Here is a 19021-nt window from a genome sequence, read left to right on the forward strand (position 1 = left end):
TACCTAGACAAAACAGGCATTCTAACTGAGCGGGGTCGCCTCTCCACAGCTCTGGCCTGTAACTTGGTCTGCTTTGGTCTCCCTGAAGATGGAAAGGTTTAATGCCATACTGTGAAACATTCTAGACAAAACGATAACATCTCCATGAAGAAAAGCTGGCCCTCCACCAGAAAAGTTACACAATCAACCTTTAAAATAGAGAAAAGTAGGAAAAGTACAGGGAGTCTGAGTGTCTGGGGAAAAAACTAGGTAATTCTCTTAAAAAAAAAAAAAAATTGACAAGTAATGAGTATCAAATAAATAATTGACTTATAATTATTATGTTATTAGCCGTTAATGCAACTAAATATGCGGGTGTGGTATATCTTTATTAAAATACACGAGTCCCGTTACTTTGCCTAATGTATTGATCCTGTTATGACGTTTTCATAACAACAGTGGCCTCGTGTCAAATCACAGCTGACCCGCAGATCCGATCAGTGTAAACCTAATTCCTCCAGTATCCCGCTATAACACACACAGCCGTACTACTGTTAAATTGGTGTCTTTAATTAGCTTATTAATAGTAAAACTGTCCATCGCTGCTTACTTTCTTTCCAAAGCTAGCTAAGTTCACGTTAGCCGCTGCTAGCCTGCTAACTTAACCAAAACAGCTGGCTACAACTGCGCTTTCTCCTGCACGCCTTCAGTAAAGACACATCCCAGCATCAGACTTACCGTGAAACACCCTGGGAAAACCCACGTCGAGTTTGATGATAAAAAGTAAAATGTGTTTTTGTAAAAGAAGCTAAAGTCATGAAGGTAAATGCATCCACTCCAGGCATCAGACCATGTTGGCTGGGCAGCTGCGCACTGAGTCCATAAGGATGTCTTGGAAAATAGGAAACTTGGGAGGAAGCTCCAACAGTTCTCACCTTAAAGGGGCAGCCCATGCCCTAATACAAAAAGTGGTCTGTATACACTGTACATATAAGCTATACTTTCTAGCTAAACATGTGTTTAATACAGAAGAGAACAGTAGGCCTGTTTATAAATTGTGAATGGTCTAATAACACAGTAAATGTCGACTACCATATTCTATTTTATGACAGTCACGCACTCTCAGATAGGAACAAGAGACAACTATTATTACATTCACAAGAAACAGCCTATCCAGAAGGTGAATCTACAAATGCTGAACCGGATCTTTTCTGTTATATGCTATATGAAGTTTTATGGGCTTTTGTGCAAAATAACTACATATTTCAGCTAATAAATAAAAGACTGTATGTGAACTATAGCTTAGTCAATATTATATGGATATTACATGGTAAAAAAACATTACCAGACGTTCTAAAAATCATCCCTTTTCCCAAAATGTTCACACCATTTGAATCACAACGTGTTGGAGCCTTGTCACAGAAAGTTTAGTTCAGATAAGTAGCCAATGTTGGGTGTATAGTAAGGTTTATAAAAAGGAACGCTTTATTTTAGTGTGTTGTGCGGCTGCTACACGTTTCTACTGCCCCAAGGGGGCAGTAGAAACGCTAGAATATGGTTTGAGCGTTATATAGCGCTATAATGAAATGTAATAGTCACAAAAGCTATTGTACCTTTGAAGACGTATGGCTTATTCATGTATATACCTCCCATATGTTTGAATTAGCCTATATCGTTATTTAACACTTTATTAACACATCTTCACTGCCTGTGGGTTTAGTGTTAAAGGTTTTCATCTGCTCTTAAGGAGAACAGGCAGGGGCTCTTTCCTGCAACTGTATGCATTAATGCTGTTTACATGGCACCAAGCTTTCTTCACAAGGAGTGCCAAAATAGAAAAAAACTACACTCTCTTCCTCTGCTTTTCATGGATCAGGTCATGAGAGCCGCAATCTGAGCAAGGACTCCATGCAGACTCCTATGGATGTGGAAGATCTGCAGCTCTACTCTGAGCTTCTGTCTGAGCTATTCCCAGACAGTAGCCAGCCCAGCATTTTAGCCAATTATGGATCTTGTTTCATTAATTCAAGCTCATGACCATTAGTCATTTTTCACCCTAAAATATGAAGGTACTTACTTTTTTGCATTAAAATAATATTCTAGTGTAGTAGAAAAGGAAGTGGTAAATTGCTTCACATTCAGTATAATGTTACTGCATACTGTGGAGACAATGCAGGTGCAGGAACAGAATAACAAACAGCACAGAAAATATTAATGGCTGCTTGGATCTGCATCAGTAGAAAAGTCCATTTGAATCCTATGCTGTATTAGCCACCTGCAACGGCATAAAGGCTCTCTTAATTTGTCTCTTTAGTGCTGACAGTTCCTCTTTACAATTCACCAGCTCAAGAAACTTAGTGGCTAAAGTGCTTCTCCATTACACTTGAACACGTGTTTGATAAAAGCAAAAAGCAAACTGTAACTTCATAAAGGATATACACAAGGCAAAATGACTTACAATTAATTGCTCAATGGACCTGGAGGTTGGACTCAAAAACTGGACAGCACCACAGCATATTCTGACAAATCTGACAAGCATGCATGTTTAATGTATATTATATGAATTTATGCTATACATCATGTTTACCTTGTCTAACAGAAAGTCAGCATAGTTATCAATGAAACCCTACTCATACATTCTGAGGGTTATAGGCTAGGCCTGACAACAAAAGGATGTTTTGCCATTTTCACAGCAATGTGATTTATTAATTTTTATTTCCCGTAGTTCCTTATAAGCCATTCGAAGAGGAATTGTTGCATTCAGGTCTCTGATGTGCTATTAGAAGATGCTGTTGTCTATAGCCTAATGCATTACAGCAATATGCCCTTTTTAGACCTGACACAAGGTTGTATCATAAAGCATTTTGATTAGTCTAGACTTTAGTTCAAAGTCTGTCAATAGATTGTCTTATGTTAATGTTGCCTGTAACATGGGATTTCACATGGGATTTAAAGGCCTATGATAGTTTAGACCTAATTCATTTGATTAATCTAACCTACAATTTACTCCTGTTCGGTGGCCTAGATACTTAAAAATTTGGCATGAATGCCTGTTAGTCATTGCCCTTGTCAAAACTGATTTGGTGTTACAATGTTTTAAGATAACCTGGGACCTGAAAGTTTAGCCCTCCCATGTCCGGTGCAGGAGCGCGCAGACAGAGCCCGGAGCGCTCCCCGCTGCTCCAGCTGTGGCCACAGCACAAACTGCGTCTCTTTTTGACAACTGTAGAAGTGCTCCTCCGCTTTCGTCTCAGGGACTTGTAGTTTTTGGAGCTCCCCGCCCGGCCGCTTGGTAGAGGCCTTTGAGAGAGGAAAACTACAGTTCCCTCGCAGCTCCACAGAGGTGTAAGTTGTCAATATGGCTGTTGTCAGACAGACAAAGCAGAAAGGCAAATAATTCGCCTCTGATCAGAAATCCTTGGAAAGGGGTCGGACGGGGCACTGTTACCATATCGCTCCATTGTTCCGCTGCAGTGGGCACACCGCGCATCGTTGCTCAGACTGTCAACTTAAATGGTACCGTGACTGGAAAGAGAGGTAAGTCATGTAGTTTACTCTGTGCAATACTGAAAGTGATCTTATTGATATCAAACGTTTGCTAGCCCCGACGGCTAACGTCAGCTAGTATCAGCGCTGGCACGGCTAGCCTGTTATGCTAATCAGTCTGTCAACTGTACGCTACCTCTGAGAATGCTAAGTTTGTCCCTGTGTGAAGATGCCCATGATTGCTGTCAACTCAGATTACTAAATGTCACTTTAAACAACAACGGCGTGAATAAGTTCTCTGTTAACATTACCGCTGTGATAAAATGTTTAAGTATAGGCTACTGCGCCGTGCATTATGCATACATTCGCTAGCGTCGTTAGCTTTTGGGCAAAGGGCGTGCAAGCTGGCATCATCTGTGGTGTACCCGCAGCGCTTAAAGCACACACGGGCTGAGCTCTTACTGCAAGACAACTCTGAGCAAAACAATGAAGATAGTGTGCTTTGTGCCACCAAATAAACAGTCATACACAATATAAGAATATTACAATTAGAGTCATTCTTAGAAGTTAGTCTCACCTGAGGTCGTAGATAAAGAAGATCAGGAACAACTAGACCTGCACTTATGTTTGTGTGTTTTAACTTGTGTATTACAAATTATTACTCATTAGTGGCACACACGTGTCTTGAGTAGTAAAGCAATTAAACTTTTCCGTCCACTCAGATCACTGGAGCACATTCTGTTCTTTCAGCAGAAGAACTGTAAAGTCTCTGCATATTTGAGGAGCATGCTTCTGACCGACGTGACCTCTCTGTGATTTAACTAGTAACATCAGGACAAGTCAAGGCTTTGTCTTTGAATGGATGGACAATCTTGTAATGATTTACTTATTTGCAATGGCAACTTGTTAGTAGACTAGCTAATGTTCAATCACCAGAGTAACTAAGCTACACAGAGTGTAAAATAACTTAAAGTTGGAGCGGGGCCCTAAAATGACATGGAGCTGGCAATGTTTAGTGGAGGTTAAAGTTGATTCAAGAGGTTAGGCATTAATTTGAGAGGACATAACTATTTTCAATAGTTTTCTGACTGAGATATTTATTGCTAACATTAATATCCACTGTTCCAGCTCATGCATAAATAGATATGCATTTTAGACTGTAATTTAAATTATATATCTGGTATAAATGAGTACAAGAGAACAATGAGAACAAAATTTAGTCTTAAGCGGTGAATATCAAAGCTTTCAGCTATAGCTGTTTTGATGCAGAATGTCAAAATGCTCCTAAATTGCTTTAGCGCTGAACAAAAGTATACATGTCAGGACTGAGTGGTTCTTGCACAGCCTGAATTCACTTAATGTTCCCTCTGTCCTCTGTGGGGTTTGCACTAACACAGATGTAGAAAAATGCCAGTGACCCCTTTTAAAGCATTTATCATATCGCCATAGGTCGGGCTGGCACAGAAGATGGAAAATCTGCCGCAGTCTGATTCCAGTTGCATTGATTTTGAGCACAGCAAATTGCTTATGAAAAACATAGAGCGTGGGTGGTGTGCCGAGCTGGGGATATATTGTAGCTCTTAAAGAACGGCAGTCAGAATGTTAAGATAGCATCAGCTGTCAAGGTGACTCCAGCACTCTGCGTGCGTTGCCTGCTGCTTCCCAAAAATAGCAGATTTTATGCCCTGCCCCTCCCTCCTTTTCTTTCACACTTGTGTCTCTGGCACGTCTTCTTTTCTTATCTGCTGCCTCTTTCTTTTACCCCTCCTGCAGTTTTTCCTCTTTCATTCCTAACTCGCCCCCAGTGCTTTTCTCTGTTCCATCTGCAACTCTACCGCATGTTCTTTTCCCACTTAATCCTCTCATTCCGCTGCCTCCTCCAGCCTGTAAACTGTCTCATCTCTCCCTCCTCTTCCTCCCTGCTCTTTGCTCTTGATTGCACTTTTTCTACCTCTCCTTGGATTTGACTTTCCTCCACTTCTGCCTAACTTCCTCCTGTATTTCCTGTTTCCCTCTGACAGTGAGTTGTGTCTTATGCCCTGCAGCAGGATGACTGAGTTGAGCGAGGAGCCACGCTTCACTATTGAACAGATAGATTTGCTGCAGCGCTTGCGTCGCTCGGGGATGACCAAGCAGGAGATCCTTCATGCGCTGGACACACTGGACCGGCTGGACCGGGAGCATGGGGACAAGTTTGGTCGCCGAACCTCTTCCTCCTCTTCTTCCTCTTCCTTGTATGGTGTAGTGGGCGGGGCCAACAATTGCACCAACAACTCTGCCTCCAACAGCGCCACAGCGTTCAACAACAACACTGCCTCTTCCGCCTCCTCTGCGTGTAACGGCAACAGCACCAGTGAAGCCAGTGCCACTGACCTCTCGACCTCCGCCAAAATCTCTACGTCTACCCAGACACAGTATGCCAACAGTGGGGCGCATTCTCCGTCCCCCAGCAACAGCTATGACACGTCCCCTCCTCCGGGCCCGCCCCCTCCGTCGGCCATCTTGCCTTCGCCTGTGTCACTGGTGGCGCTGGCACAGAATGGGCGGGACAGCCTAGCAGCCACACCCAACGGTAAACTGTCCCCGCCTCGTTACCCGGTGAACAGTGCAGCTGCTGCGCGGGCCTTTGGGTTTGAGCCCACGGAAGAGGACCTGGACATCGATGACAAGGTGGAGGAGCTGGTCAGGTCAGTACTGGGAGGTTTAAGGGCATTATTGGGAATACTATCATACATACTGTTTTGTGATACTTGGATGTTAGTGGATGGATAGTGGATGGCATAGTGGTTAGTGTTCTTGCCTCTCAAAGTTTGAAGTGTGTGTGGGGCTCTGTGTTTACTCTTTAATACTGCCTTCTTTCCCTTCAGGTTGTAACAGGTTGTCTGTCAGTGTCAGTGTGTGTGTCTGAGGTGGCCCTTTCTCTGGTGAAGATGTCTCAAGTCGTTTTAGGCCTTGTTTCCAATGCTCTTGACCTCTGAAGCAGAAAATCAGTTTCTTTGCACTTCAGCTAAAAGAGTTTCATGAGTGTAGTTCAGTTGGTAGAGAGTGACTAACCCAAAGTTTTGTGGTGTGTTTGTCTGCTACAAGTAAAGTAATGCTGATGTATCCTTACCTTGTAACCTGTCTCATCTCCAGTGTTTTTGTAGTTTGAATCGCTCAATGGTTCCTTAATGTAAAGGGATGTGAGGGCCCAGAGCTAGACAAGCTCTATTTTTTTGTGGTATTTTTGTTTTGCTTTGTGCATAAAACACATCAACATACAAATGTCATACACTGCACAATATTATAATGCACTATGTTTTATTGGCACCTGCTTTACTGAGGAGTTTACTACCACACACCTTCTGTTTTTAGTCATAGATTGACGAATGTTGAAGCCAACGTGATGCTGTATAGCAACAGAAGGTGCTAGACTGATGTTTAGTCAGTGATACAGTTTGTGTAGTGTTTACATTTTTTTTTAAATTTGACATTAATTGCATTTTTTTTTTTTTGCTATATTGCGTAGTTCTTGGGGAACTGATTGTATGGTATGTGGTCCTATGTTGTTTAGGTCCCAATTAAAATCTGTATGTTTTCTCTTGCTGTGTTAGCTTGGTTTTGCCCATTACTGAAATCGTTAGTACTCAGTTACTGTTTTATCCTATTTCTTTTCTATGCTTACCTTAATTATTAACATACTTCTACATGCAACTGTAATTTCCTTGGTTCTCAAACTTGGGTAACAAGTCCATGAAGCTTTATGTTTGTCAAGATTGACTTTTGATGACTTTGGCTTGCCTCACTTTCTTCTACAGCCTGCATTTCAAACAAAAATGTAATTGTTTGGGAAGATTATCCTGCCACTGTTTTACTTAATTAATGCGGCAACTGCTCCTTGTTTATATATTTTTGTTTCATAATGCAGCAAAAAGTGTGCAGACTCCAAAAGATTAAATTATTGTTTCAAAGTTGCCGTAGCCCGCAGCTAACCAAGAAGTAGGGTCTTTGTTTCCATAGTAACATATAGGAGCACCTTCAAACCGGTGTCAGCGACGGCGCGAGGAAATGTAAATGGTAATTTGTGGTTTGCTGATGATATTGTGGAGCCAGCAGCACAGAGGAATGAGAGCACTCTAAATTCAACTGTGTCAAGATGGCTGAGCTGCTTTTGATACGTCTTTGTCATATTATAAAAGTGCTATTGCCAAATGCTCTCCATTTTTGCTCATTGCTCAAAATTTAATACTACTACATTTATTCTGCTCTATTCGCTAGGGATGGTCTCAGAATAAAGTCTCACAATAATAACGGATTGGCACAATATGCATATCGAATTATAAACTTCTTTGCTTAAAGGTGCACTGCGTAACATTTTTAGTGGAGGGTCCATCACCTGTTTGTCTCCTTGGAAATGTTATTGCTTTGTCTAGAATCTTGTCTGTCACAAGAGAGGCAAGCAGGTTACAGCACTACGCTACATTACAGTTCAGGCCTGTGGAGAGTCGCCCATTCACAGAAGTAGTTTTTAGTAATAGAAACACCTGTAATGAATAAATGCTAGATGGATATATTTCATGTCATTCTAGGCAGAGCAATAACATCTCCATGGAGAAGGGTAGCGGACCGTTCACCAGAAAAGTTGCGCAGTGCACCTGTAAATTCATTTTTATGGTGCAGCGACTGCTAAAAAACAGAGAACTAAATAGACCTTGACCATGACCATGATGATGAAGCAGACAGTATGAAGTGAACTTTTATCTTAATTCTTGGGAATATGATCATAATGTAGGACCAAAATCTTGACAAGGCTTTTTAAAATGGAAAAAGGAGCATTTCTTCAACTCTGTTAGCATTTCTAAAATATCACAATTAATATTGTATTGAGAAATGAGTATTGTGACAATTTCATGCCATGGGATTTGCATAGTGTTACATCCCTACTACTCACAAGTCTTTGATGTATACCATAAGTATCACAATTTACATATCGTGTACAGTAATCCTGATATATTCCAATACTGATACAAGGACACATGTACTGTCCTATTTCCAAAAAGAATTCTTCTTAGAAATACAATAATTTAAGTATTTATTTGTGTGTGTGGCAAGGTTTTTCTAGGCCTGTTACTGTATACTGTGTCGACTTATTGTTCAATATATGAAAGTTTAACAATATATTTTTCAGCTCAGTATTTATCATGTGTACATTTTCTTGGCAATAGTGGGGATTTTTTGTCATTTATATCTATATGTATATAGAATAAGGTAAGATCTGAGCTGTAGAGGGTTGAATAAATAACATCTATGGCTAATTATTGGTTCATTCTGCTATTTATTTGCTGCAGCTCATGCAGTTTAATGATATTGTATATTTAAAAATTGGTTCATTGGGATTATCCTGCTTTGTGTATGTAATATATGTGCTTTAAAATCTGTTATCATGACAGGCCTAGATTTTACTGAATGGATGCTTAGAGGTGTTAGTACCAAACCAGTATTGTGACTTAAACTAAATTATTAGGCATGCACCAATGCTGCTATCCTGGTTGGGCTTATAATGTGATGTACTAAGATGACTTAGTGGTTGTAGTTGGTCCAGATAGTCTCATAATATTTTAGTTTTTATTGATACAAAGTTGTTCTGTACTTCCATCCATAATTGAACTAGGATAAATAACATTTTGTCATATACCTTATTTTTGTTATAAGGAAAATAAAGTGTGTTTTTAGTCCCTGCACTAGTATCGGTTTATATCAGATGTCAGCAGCCAATGGAGGCACAGGAAGATAGTAAGTAAGTAAGTAATTGGCAAGTACTTAAAGGTGCATTGTGTAACTTTTCTGGTGGAAAGTAAAATATATTCTGTTACCTTGGCATATTGAGTAACTGATCCAATCACAATATATACGGCCCAAGTAAGCTCAAGGGCTCTTGTGATTTGTAGTTGTGGACTTAATGACTCCGCACAGACTGCATAGAATATACAACGTTAGACACTGTATACTGTATAGTTACTGTATAGTTACTGTATAGTTACTGTATAGGATCATTGTGTGCAGCTGAGGTTGTAATGCGTTAGTTCAAAGTTCACAGTCATGTTTACTCATTCAACTCAATTACGTTTTCTCAGTATACTGGAGTCTTTAGTGTTACCTGTCTCAAAAACGGATCCAGATTCAAGATTCAATATTTTATTTAGTCATAGAAAACAATAAAATTATGTTAAGAGCATCAAACACTGCATAGTTTTGATTTTACAGTGTAATACCAAATGTGCAGCATGACCCCATCCAAATACTTAAGCATCAATACTTGTGTTTTCTTAAAATTTAAAATGTTTAAAAGTAAGTAACTCTAACTAACTCTAATACTAGAACTTGAATATACACAGAATTGAGACTTTAAAGGTGCGCTGTGTAACTTTTTAGGTAGAGGATGAGCGACCTGCTTGAAGACATTATCGCTGTCTCTCTCCCTCTCCTCCTCTTCTGTTTGTTTGTAAAATATGGATTCTTACTGTGAGTGAGCTTGCCTCTACACAAACTGACCACTTGATACGGTTAATGCCATAACATGGAACATTCCAGGCAAAGCAACAACTTCATGGGGACAAGTAGGTAGCAGGCCCTCCACCAGAAATTCTACATAGAGCAACTTCAGGAAATATTTTTGATGGCAAATTTCAGATCTCATTTTTTGAAAGGGGGGTGTAATAAGACATAGGAGAATAACTGTACTAGGATAAATAACAGGTGAATAAAACATTTTGTCATAGGTTATTTCTGTTTTAAGGAAAATTTTTAGTCCTTGCACAAGTATCTGTTGATATATTAATTGTTACTACAATGATATGTAAAGCACTTCAAGATGGCATCATACAAAAAAACTGGCTGTTAGAAATGTATCCCAAAGCAGTGCGTGTGCACTTGTGAATAGTGGTTTTATTCCATTACAATCTTGCAATGCCGTAAATTAGAGTTCACTATAAAAAGCTAAAAATAGCAGAGAAACTGATTATTTTGGAGCACATGACTGTTGTGATGAATGCGTTTCACATTGAGTACCATACGGAGATGTACATCCTGTGACTTGGCAGCAGAATATCAAACATAAAGGCTCTATTGTATGTTTAATGTACGACTAATTACATTGTAAATGTTCTATCAGAAATGATATACTGCCTTTATGGGGTCACTGTGAAGGGTCAAACATATGTATACACTATTTTAACAGTGATATTTCTGGCTTAATATGAGCAGTACAGTGACAGGAACAGGGGAAGGGGACAATTGGAACTGATTGAGCTATGTTTTTTTTTTGATAGGCTGTTTGTTTTCCTCAAATTAGAGGAATTTATTATAAACTATAGTTAAGTATAATATAGTTTTGTGTAAATTATAAAAATAAAATAATACACTTAGGCCAGTCACAGTTATTTCTATACTGATTTATCGTTCAACACATAATAGATGGAACAATAATTTTTTGGCTGCAGTATTTATCATGAGTACTTTTTCTTATTAGTGGGAAAATTTTGGTTATTTTTCTGTAATATGATAAGCTTTTTTTCCCTTTAATGAATACAAAAATTGGAATTAAAACAAGAGTTTTTTCAAATACAAAATTAAAATTCCATGGTCTTATGACTGTTGGAAAATTGTTCTAAACCCCTCCATCCCCCTCTCATTCAAAGGGGAAGTTTGCAAGGGGCTTTAGAGGGTTAAATAAATGACTGTATTTTTGGGGGGATAGTTCTGCTCTATAGTTTGGTTCCAATATTATCGTGGATTGTCTATTTGGTTCAACAATATATCACACTTAAAACATTTTATCATGACATTCCTAAATACAGCAATAATCTCTTGTACCTCTACATCCTTGTTTCACTGTATACCAATAAGAGAGCAGTGTAGAGTTTGTGTAGTGCCCTTACTACTAATGTTTTGACCTAAACAAAGCAATACTAAGCACTGTGTTGTCCAACAGGTATATCAGTCTTTCAGCATAATTAGACAATCTTATTATTATATTCAGTGATTTTCTGTTTTATGCTGCACTACACCACTGATATAAACCGAGTGTATACAACAATTATGAGAAAATGTGACTTGGCGGAAAATTGCGATCCTCATTTTGACATTTTCAGGATGTTAGGATGTGTATAACAACAGGAAGTGCTTAAATATGTTCTTGTGATTTCTTTTCAAGTCACTAACCTAAAATATGTAATTCCTTTAAATTCTGTTATCCAATATTTTTTCAAATTAAAGTTTTCTCCTGCATGGTATCACATGACTTTGTAGTGGACATTAATCAGTGACAGCATTTCTGTTGTTGAATACATCCGTAGTAAAAGCAGCTAGCTTTGTGTTAGCGACCGTGATGTGATTTTAGCCAAGGACAAGCTGGCAAAATGACAGTTTGTAGCACTCAAAAAAGAGAGCCTGCTATAAACCTCTATGAAAGAACACTTTTGATTCAAAATGTCAAATAGTTATGAATAGCCACACTAAACTTGTTTTTTTGCTAACAATTTAAATATGTTGAAGGATTTATAATGATAATATCAGTAACATTTAGTTTCATTAGCTGGCTGTAGTTTTTAGATTCACATTGATTTTGGCGTCCCCTGCTTTTCTCCATGAAGATGGATACGTTTTAATGGCTTTCTGTTGAACATTCCAGGCAAAGTAGATCTCTACTGAGACACAAAGCTACTTATTGTACCTTTTGTTCGGAGGTAACCCATATCACTTATTAAGATTAATATCATCATTCATATGGATTGGGCTGATTTTGCTCTGATACCCTGATGCAGTAACCAAAAGTGTGAGAGTTTATAGTATAATATGCTCATTTGTTTGATTGACTAAATTCTCCATAATAATCTCAGCCTCTAAATGTTTTTCTTAATTTCAGCACAAATCTTCTCAGGAGAAATATGTTTTCACTCTTTCATTTAAAAATTACCTTCAGTCATTCATCTGTGTTTGCAGAACACACACAACAATAACTGGTTCCAACATTTGGACTAACAACCTTGACTACTAACATTTTTTTATTTGGGGAAAAAAAAATCACACAGAAGTCTAAACGAAGAGAAATACAGCATCTCAATTTGAGTCTGTGTGTTTTAATGTGTGCACTTTTCATTTATACTAAATATATGAATTATAGTATTTTACAACATCAGTTAGAACATGAATACAATGAAGAATGCACCTTGCCATACATTATTTACCAGTTACTTATAAATACTGACATCATATTATTGAATATTGTTATGGTAATAGAATAGTTTACTCATGGCATATTTCCTTTTGTACAGTGCAGCCCTCCTCTTTATAGCACTTGTCCTGGATTTTGATGGAGCACAAAGTTAAGTAGCACTCAGCCGCCCTGCTCGCCTGCGCCTGTCGCCCCTGTCGCCCCTGCGCCTGTCGGCCTCCCTGAAGTTGAGGGGGCGTGACGTGGCGCTCCAGCTCGTCGCACAATCCCACGGAGCCCTTGACACTTCTTGTTCTTCGTAAAGTGCATGTTTCCTTGTGGTCGGTCGGTGGGGGGCTCTGCCTTCTGTGATGACAGCCAGCGCACTCAACACTAAAGACTCCTTCCTTCTCTTGTCTCCCCCCTTCTCTCCCCTTAGCTCCCCCCTTTATGCCTTCTCTCCTTTCTTTCTCTCTGTCTCTCTGTCTGTCTGTGTGTCTTTTTATCTATCTCTATATCTCTTACTCTCTCCTCCCTCCCTTACTCCCTCTTTCCCTCATGATACTTATTATATCGACAATATCAACCATTCAGTACATAAAAGATGGAACTATAATTTTTAGGGGGCAGTATTTATTGTGGATATGTTTTTGTTGTACTAGTAAGACATTTTTGGTGATTTCTTTGCAATATGATAAGATTTGAGCTGTAGAAGGTTAAATTCTGACCTTCTATGACTCATTACAGATACAAACTAATTACTGTTAAATGTTGCATTCTGCTATTTATTTATTGCAGGTTTGGATTAGTTTTTATGATTTTCTCTCCTTCTCCCCTTCCCTCTCCCCTTCCCTCTCCCCTCCTTCAGACCTCCCTACTTCCTCCCATTCTCTCTCTCCCTCTGTCTCTCCTCCTCTTCTCATCTTTCTCCTCCTTCAAACCCCTGTCTCATCTTCCCTCTTTTCACCCTCTCCTCTCTCTCCACCTTTAACCCCCCCCTCTTCTGTCTCCCCCTCTCGCTCTCCCCCTTTCCCCCTCTCCCCTCTCTCCCCATCACTCTCCCCCTCTCCCTCCCCCTCTCCCTCCCCTCTCCCTGTCTCCTCCTGCCAGTCCTTGTACAGGCGCTCGTGCTACATTGATTCACCAGTGTCGATACAAGCAGCACTTTTGAGGCTCTAATTTTAGCTGTGCCGCATGAGACGCTGAGGAGGATATTGATGCTGGATGTCAAAGTTGTGACGCATTTGTTATTTTAGACCTATGCTAGTTCTGGTGCTCCGCAATGTTACGGAAACTGGCAAGCTTGCAAAATTGTGCCCAGTCTGGCTGTCCACCTTAAAGATGCTTCTATTTAAATTGTAAAAATGCCTTTGTACAAACCAAAATTATAAAAAAAATAAAATAAAAATTAAAACATACTGATGAATCCTAATTACTATGACTATTTTTTACTTTTCCAATAAACCAGATTGATTATTGAATTTCCTTTGGGATCAATAAAATATGTATCTATCTAATTAAAGTTTGAATAAAGTCAAAATTTAGGTATAACACTTCTCTGTAAAACATCAAAATGTGTGGTCCAAGTTTTTTCTTATCTATAGACAAGTGCAACCGATGTTATTCTTAGTTTGTTAGCTTTCTTTTCTGATTTCTTACGTATACTAATTTCTATACCTCCACTCCTTCCATCTTCACAGTTTTTTTTGTTTTACGATCATGTCTCTGATTTCACCAAAACACCCCAGATGCTAATTTGCACCCTAGTCGCTAATTTGCTTCTTTCTCTATTGACTGGATTTGATTTGTTTTTTAAGAGGTTGCTGAGATTGTGCTGTATATACTTACTCTATGTAGAAATGCATTGTACTGGACTGAGAAACAGATCTTCAGTCTGGGTGTATGACAGCTGTTGTGTCTGCCATCTCCATGCAATTGTGAACAAGATTGTAATATATGTGTTTGTGTTTGTCCTCCTTGCGTTATTATAGATGTATAGGGGAGCGGATTGGGCGAGGTGCCAGAAAGCAGGGTGGGTACACTATGTGACTATGTGTTCACGCACCACCCTCCGATTCTGCAAGTCTCTGCATGTTCTGGGCTTTTTTTATTTACCCGCCCAGACAGGAGGAGAGAGGCGCTACATTTTACATGAAATGAGGAAAATAACAAACACATGATTACGACTGATTTGAAAGACCTCGCCTTTGTGTGGCTCTGATTACGCCTCGGCAAAAACGCCACTGAAATGTTTCTATTAAAATGCAGAAAAACAGAGCCCCGGTGAGGTGGATTGAGAAGGAGAAATGTAATGAATGGTTTGATATCTACAGCTGAAAGCGTATAGCATTGATTTTTGTCTTTGTTAAAAGATTTCCGTGTTGATTTTCTGGTTTTGGACTCTGGTCAAGTTGGACCCTATTTCTGGCTCTGGTCTGGACTGTTCTACAAATCACAAAAGTTATGATGGATCTAAGAAAATTGTTCATTTTAAGTATTAAATCATGTGTGTAGTTCTTGAGGCATACTTGTAAGAATATATTACTCCCTTCAAAGTCAGTAGCCTTAACTATCTCAAATGGGATTTTTATGTTTTCATTGATATGTTTGTATATAAAATTCCTTTCTTATTCTCATGTGTCTGCAGCCCAAACATGCTCTGAGTAAGACCTTGGTTTATCTGAAACAGTATTGTCTTGGGGCCATTTTGTTAGTGGTAGATGTCCTTCGGTTATGATTTTATGGAGTGTAGAAAATAATCTTATTTATTTTCACTGTATTGAATAGTATAATTAATACTTCTTTTTTATATGTAGACAGGTAGAACATGCAAACTCCAGTCCACATGATCCAGTAATCAAACCCCGGATCTTTATTTATCTATTTTTTAATGTGAAGACTCTGATACAATAAACATAGATTAGCATGTAGTAATCTGATCAGGTATCACAGGGTCTATTAGCTGAGGCTAATTCACAACACCAGTCCCTAGGAGCGCTTTTAACAGGTCAGATTTCACTAAATGCAATATTAAATGGGTTTAAACAACAATAATAGGCACAAATAAATACAGTGAATATGCCCAGAAGACCACATATAGCACGGCAACATTCACTCACACAGTCATTGCTGCTGTTTTGTGATTTTTGCCGTTGTAAAACGGAAGAACTAACCACTATGCCACCATGCCAAATATGCTGTAAAATGTGTCAAAACGCAAACTAGATTTATTGACTTATTTAAAAAAAAACAGTCCAACAATTTCAAACACTGAATGCTCTTCTCTAGAATTACCTCTCTACATAACCTGGGTGTGTGTGTGTGCAGGAGGGAGAGCAGTCTGGTGAAAGAGGAGATCAAGGCGTTTTTGGGGAACAGGAGAATCTCTCAGGCCGTGGTGGCACAAGTCACTGGTGAGTACAACCTCAATCAATGGAACCGATTACAAAAAATATAACAATTATAATTACTATATTAATATAACATTACAAAGCTAATTATTTGTATAGCTTGACCCTAATTTTAGTCTTGTGTTATTTCTTTGACTACTGACTTTTCTGATCGTTAACAAACATGTAGGCCTGTCACTATAACTCATTTTGAAGTACGATTTATTTGTACAGAAAAATATAATCATAAACAACAGTATTTTTAATGTTTATTTGTAACATTTTTAAAGCAGGAAGCATGGCCAGCGTTAAATAAATAGCAAACTGAAACACTTAGTAGTTAGGAGTATCTAAAATGTGTCTTAGATGTTAAATGTTTACTGTGTAACTTGTCTGCTGGAGGGTTCGTCACCTGCTTGTCTCCATGGAGATGTGCCTAGATATTCCACAGTATGGTCATAAACGTACAAATCTCCATGGAGACTTGCAAGCCAAATCACAAATTAGATTTGTGGAGAGGCGACCCCACTGACAGTAAGAATGGATTTTTTTTAAAGAAATTTTTTGAGCAATTAATACTTGAATAAATGCAAGACAGATTAGTTTAAAACCACACTGTGAATAATTTAAGCCAGAGTATTTACATCTCCATGGAAACAGGTTGCAAACCTCCTCCAAAAAAGTTACACAGTGCACCTTTAATTATTCGACCAGCTAAATGAAAAATATTGTTTATGTATCATATACTGAATTTTATATAGTATTCATCATGACATGCCTAGATACACACACCATTAAAAAAAAAAAAACTAAAAAAAAATGTATATACTAATGTATGATAAACTAGAGATAAACATTACATTTCATTATTTATATTTGCTTGTCCAACTATGACATTTACATCAGAAATAATGGTAAAATCAGTCTTGTCATTCCTTCACACAACCATGTTTTTGATGATAATTTTTCTCCTGAGCCGAGATGCCGAACAATTCCTAATTAATTACACAATCTTTTCTTTTAGAGACACAAAGACTCACAAAAGGGTGAGCCGTGAATCAAAGTGTTTTGTAATTTTCTCTATTGTACAGCCTCAGTTTCACTTTTTATGTTTAAATGTGGCTTCCTGGATACACAGTCTTAATTGTCGCAGGATTCAACAATTATCAACATAATTATAGAATAGGAATAAGTGTTTGGTTCTTCATTGACATCGTGGCAACAAAAGACTTAAAAACAACTTGTACCCTCCACTTCTTATAAGCAAAGGAAACTGTCAAAAATTTGTTGAAAATTCTTTCCCTTCAATTGTCCTATATTACACAAACTTGACTCTTGTGAGCTTTGAGCCATGTGAGCATGTTGTTACCCCCTCAAAAAGATATGTGAAATTGTGTTTTGTTTCATTCACACATGTTTGAGTAATCCTTTATTAATTAGTCCAAAGCTCAAAATGCTCTGTTCCACCTTACGATGTCATGAAGAGCTAGTTTTCAAGTTAATAGCAGCTTTTTACCTTTTGTTTAATAGAGATGAGCAATCTTTATTAAACAAAGGGCTCAAATTATCCAAAAGATTATACTGAAGGTGTGCCGAGTTTAAAAAACACAGTGGAGCACTTTCTGTATTACCACGTGACATCACTAGTGTTTTCTGTTTGAGAGAAGAATGAATCAAAACACAACTTCACGTATGTTTGTGATGAGGATCCAACATTTTAACATGGATCAGAAAATATTGTAATATGGCCCTTTGTGTTTTCAAATTATATTCTGTTTTAATGCCACTTCTACACAAGAAATACTATAGTACCTCCATTTAATTACTGTTTAACATAACTATTCATTGCCTGTGCAGGAATTAGCCAGAGCCGGATCTCTCATTGGCTTCTGCAGCATGGGTCAGACTTGAGTGAGCAGAAGAAAAGGGCCTTCTATCGCTGGTATATTCTGGAGAAGACCACACCAGGTATTACACCGCTCCGACTCCAGACTGTACTGCTTGATCATTGGTTATTTCCTGTTATATAAGACAATAGAGGTATTAGAATAAAGTAGGATTTATTACATGGCATTTGGAGTTCAGCTCTGGACCCATGCAATCTTTATTAATTTTAAAATTGCATCTAAGAAAGAGGATTATGATCACATCAGGGGATACATATTGATTTATAAGCTGGTTTATGCACTTTAAAGATATTAGTCCAGTATTTGTGCTGTCATGTAAAACATTCAATCTTTACACACGCCAACATTAGTTTGTGCAGAGTTATACTGAGAACAGTTAGACAGTTTTTATAATACATATCCAGCAGTGTTTCTCAGACTGTGGTACGCAAGGCCCTCTGCAATTTTAATTAGACAAATCTTTAAATGTATTTGACTTCATTTGGGTTAATCAGTAAACAGCTTCAGAGACTACCTTATCTTTAGTTTAGTCTAATTTTAGGTTTGTTTTTGTCTCATTCTAGCCCTAATTGCAGCCTGATGTAGTCCAGGTTTAGATCTGGTGGCACTTGAAAAGCCAAATACTATACTGTACTATACTATACTAGTACATAGGTTGTACTTAGTGTGAAAAGTTTGAGAACCACTAGTTTACACAATATACGTTATTCAACAAGAAAAACAGACATAATTCCAAGTTTGACAGAAGGCATGTTCATTATATTGTATGGGGAAGGAGCAGCACATAGCAACAAGCGTACAAACGTACACTTCTTTACTCTGTGTTACGATATAAAAAACTGAAAATGTATTAGGGCTTGTAGGCCTTTAGTCATTGATTCATCAGTCAGTAATATCACAGTGATCAAAATTTGTATTAGTCAGCTGATTGTTTTATTTAGATGATAAGAATTTAAATGGGACCACAGCTGAAAGGAGAAGTGAGTGAGTTTCTATGTAAATAAAGTAGATTCACAAGTTTAACCTATCTTTATAAACACATTGTTTCTTGGTACTTCCGTTCTGCATAA

General features: G+C 38.2%; 1 protein-coding gene across 3 annotated transcripts in view; it reads left to right on the top strand.

Annotated features, from left to right (window-relative positions):
* Window positions 1-3197: 3197 nt before the first annotated feature.
* Window positions 3198-19021, top strand: part of hmbox1b (homeobox containing 1 b) — a 28636-nt gene continuing 12812 nt past the window's right edge. For 2 of the 3 annotated variants that reach the window (XM_055149517.1, XM_055149518.1), the window contains exons 1-4: window positions 3198-3516; window positions 5487-6152; window positions 15983-16068; window positions 17902-18012. In XM_055149517.1, the coding sequence (XP_055005492.1) occupies window positions 5500-6152; window positions 15983-16068; window positions 17902-18012 (850 nt within the window). In that variant the 5' untranslated portion in view covers window positions 3198-3516; window positions 5487-5499. The remainder of the gene's footprint in view (window positions 3517-5486; window positions 6153-15982; window positions 16069-17901; window positions 18013-19021) is intronic. The other variant, XM_055149519.1, reaches the window with a different exon arrangement.

The sequence above is a fragment of the Boleophthalmus pectinirostris genome, unplaced genomic scaffold (genome assembly GCF_026225935.1).
Source record: "Boleophthalmus pectinirostris isolate CB_2022bp ecotype Guang Dong unplaced genomic scaffold, ASM2622593v1 HiC_scaffold_13, whole genome shotgun sequence".
NCBI classification, from domain to species: Eukaryota; Metazoa; Chordata; class Actinopteri; order Gobiiformes; family Gobiidae; genus Boleophthalmus; species Boleophthalmus pectinirostris.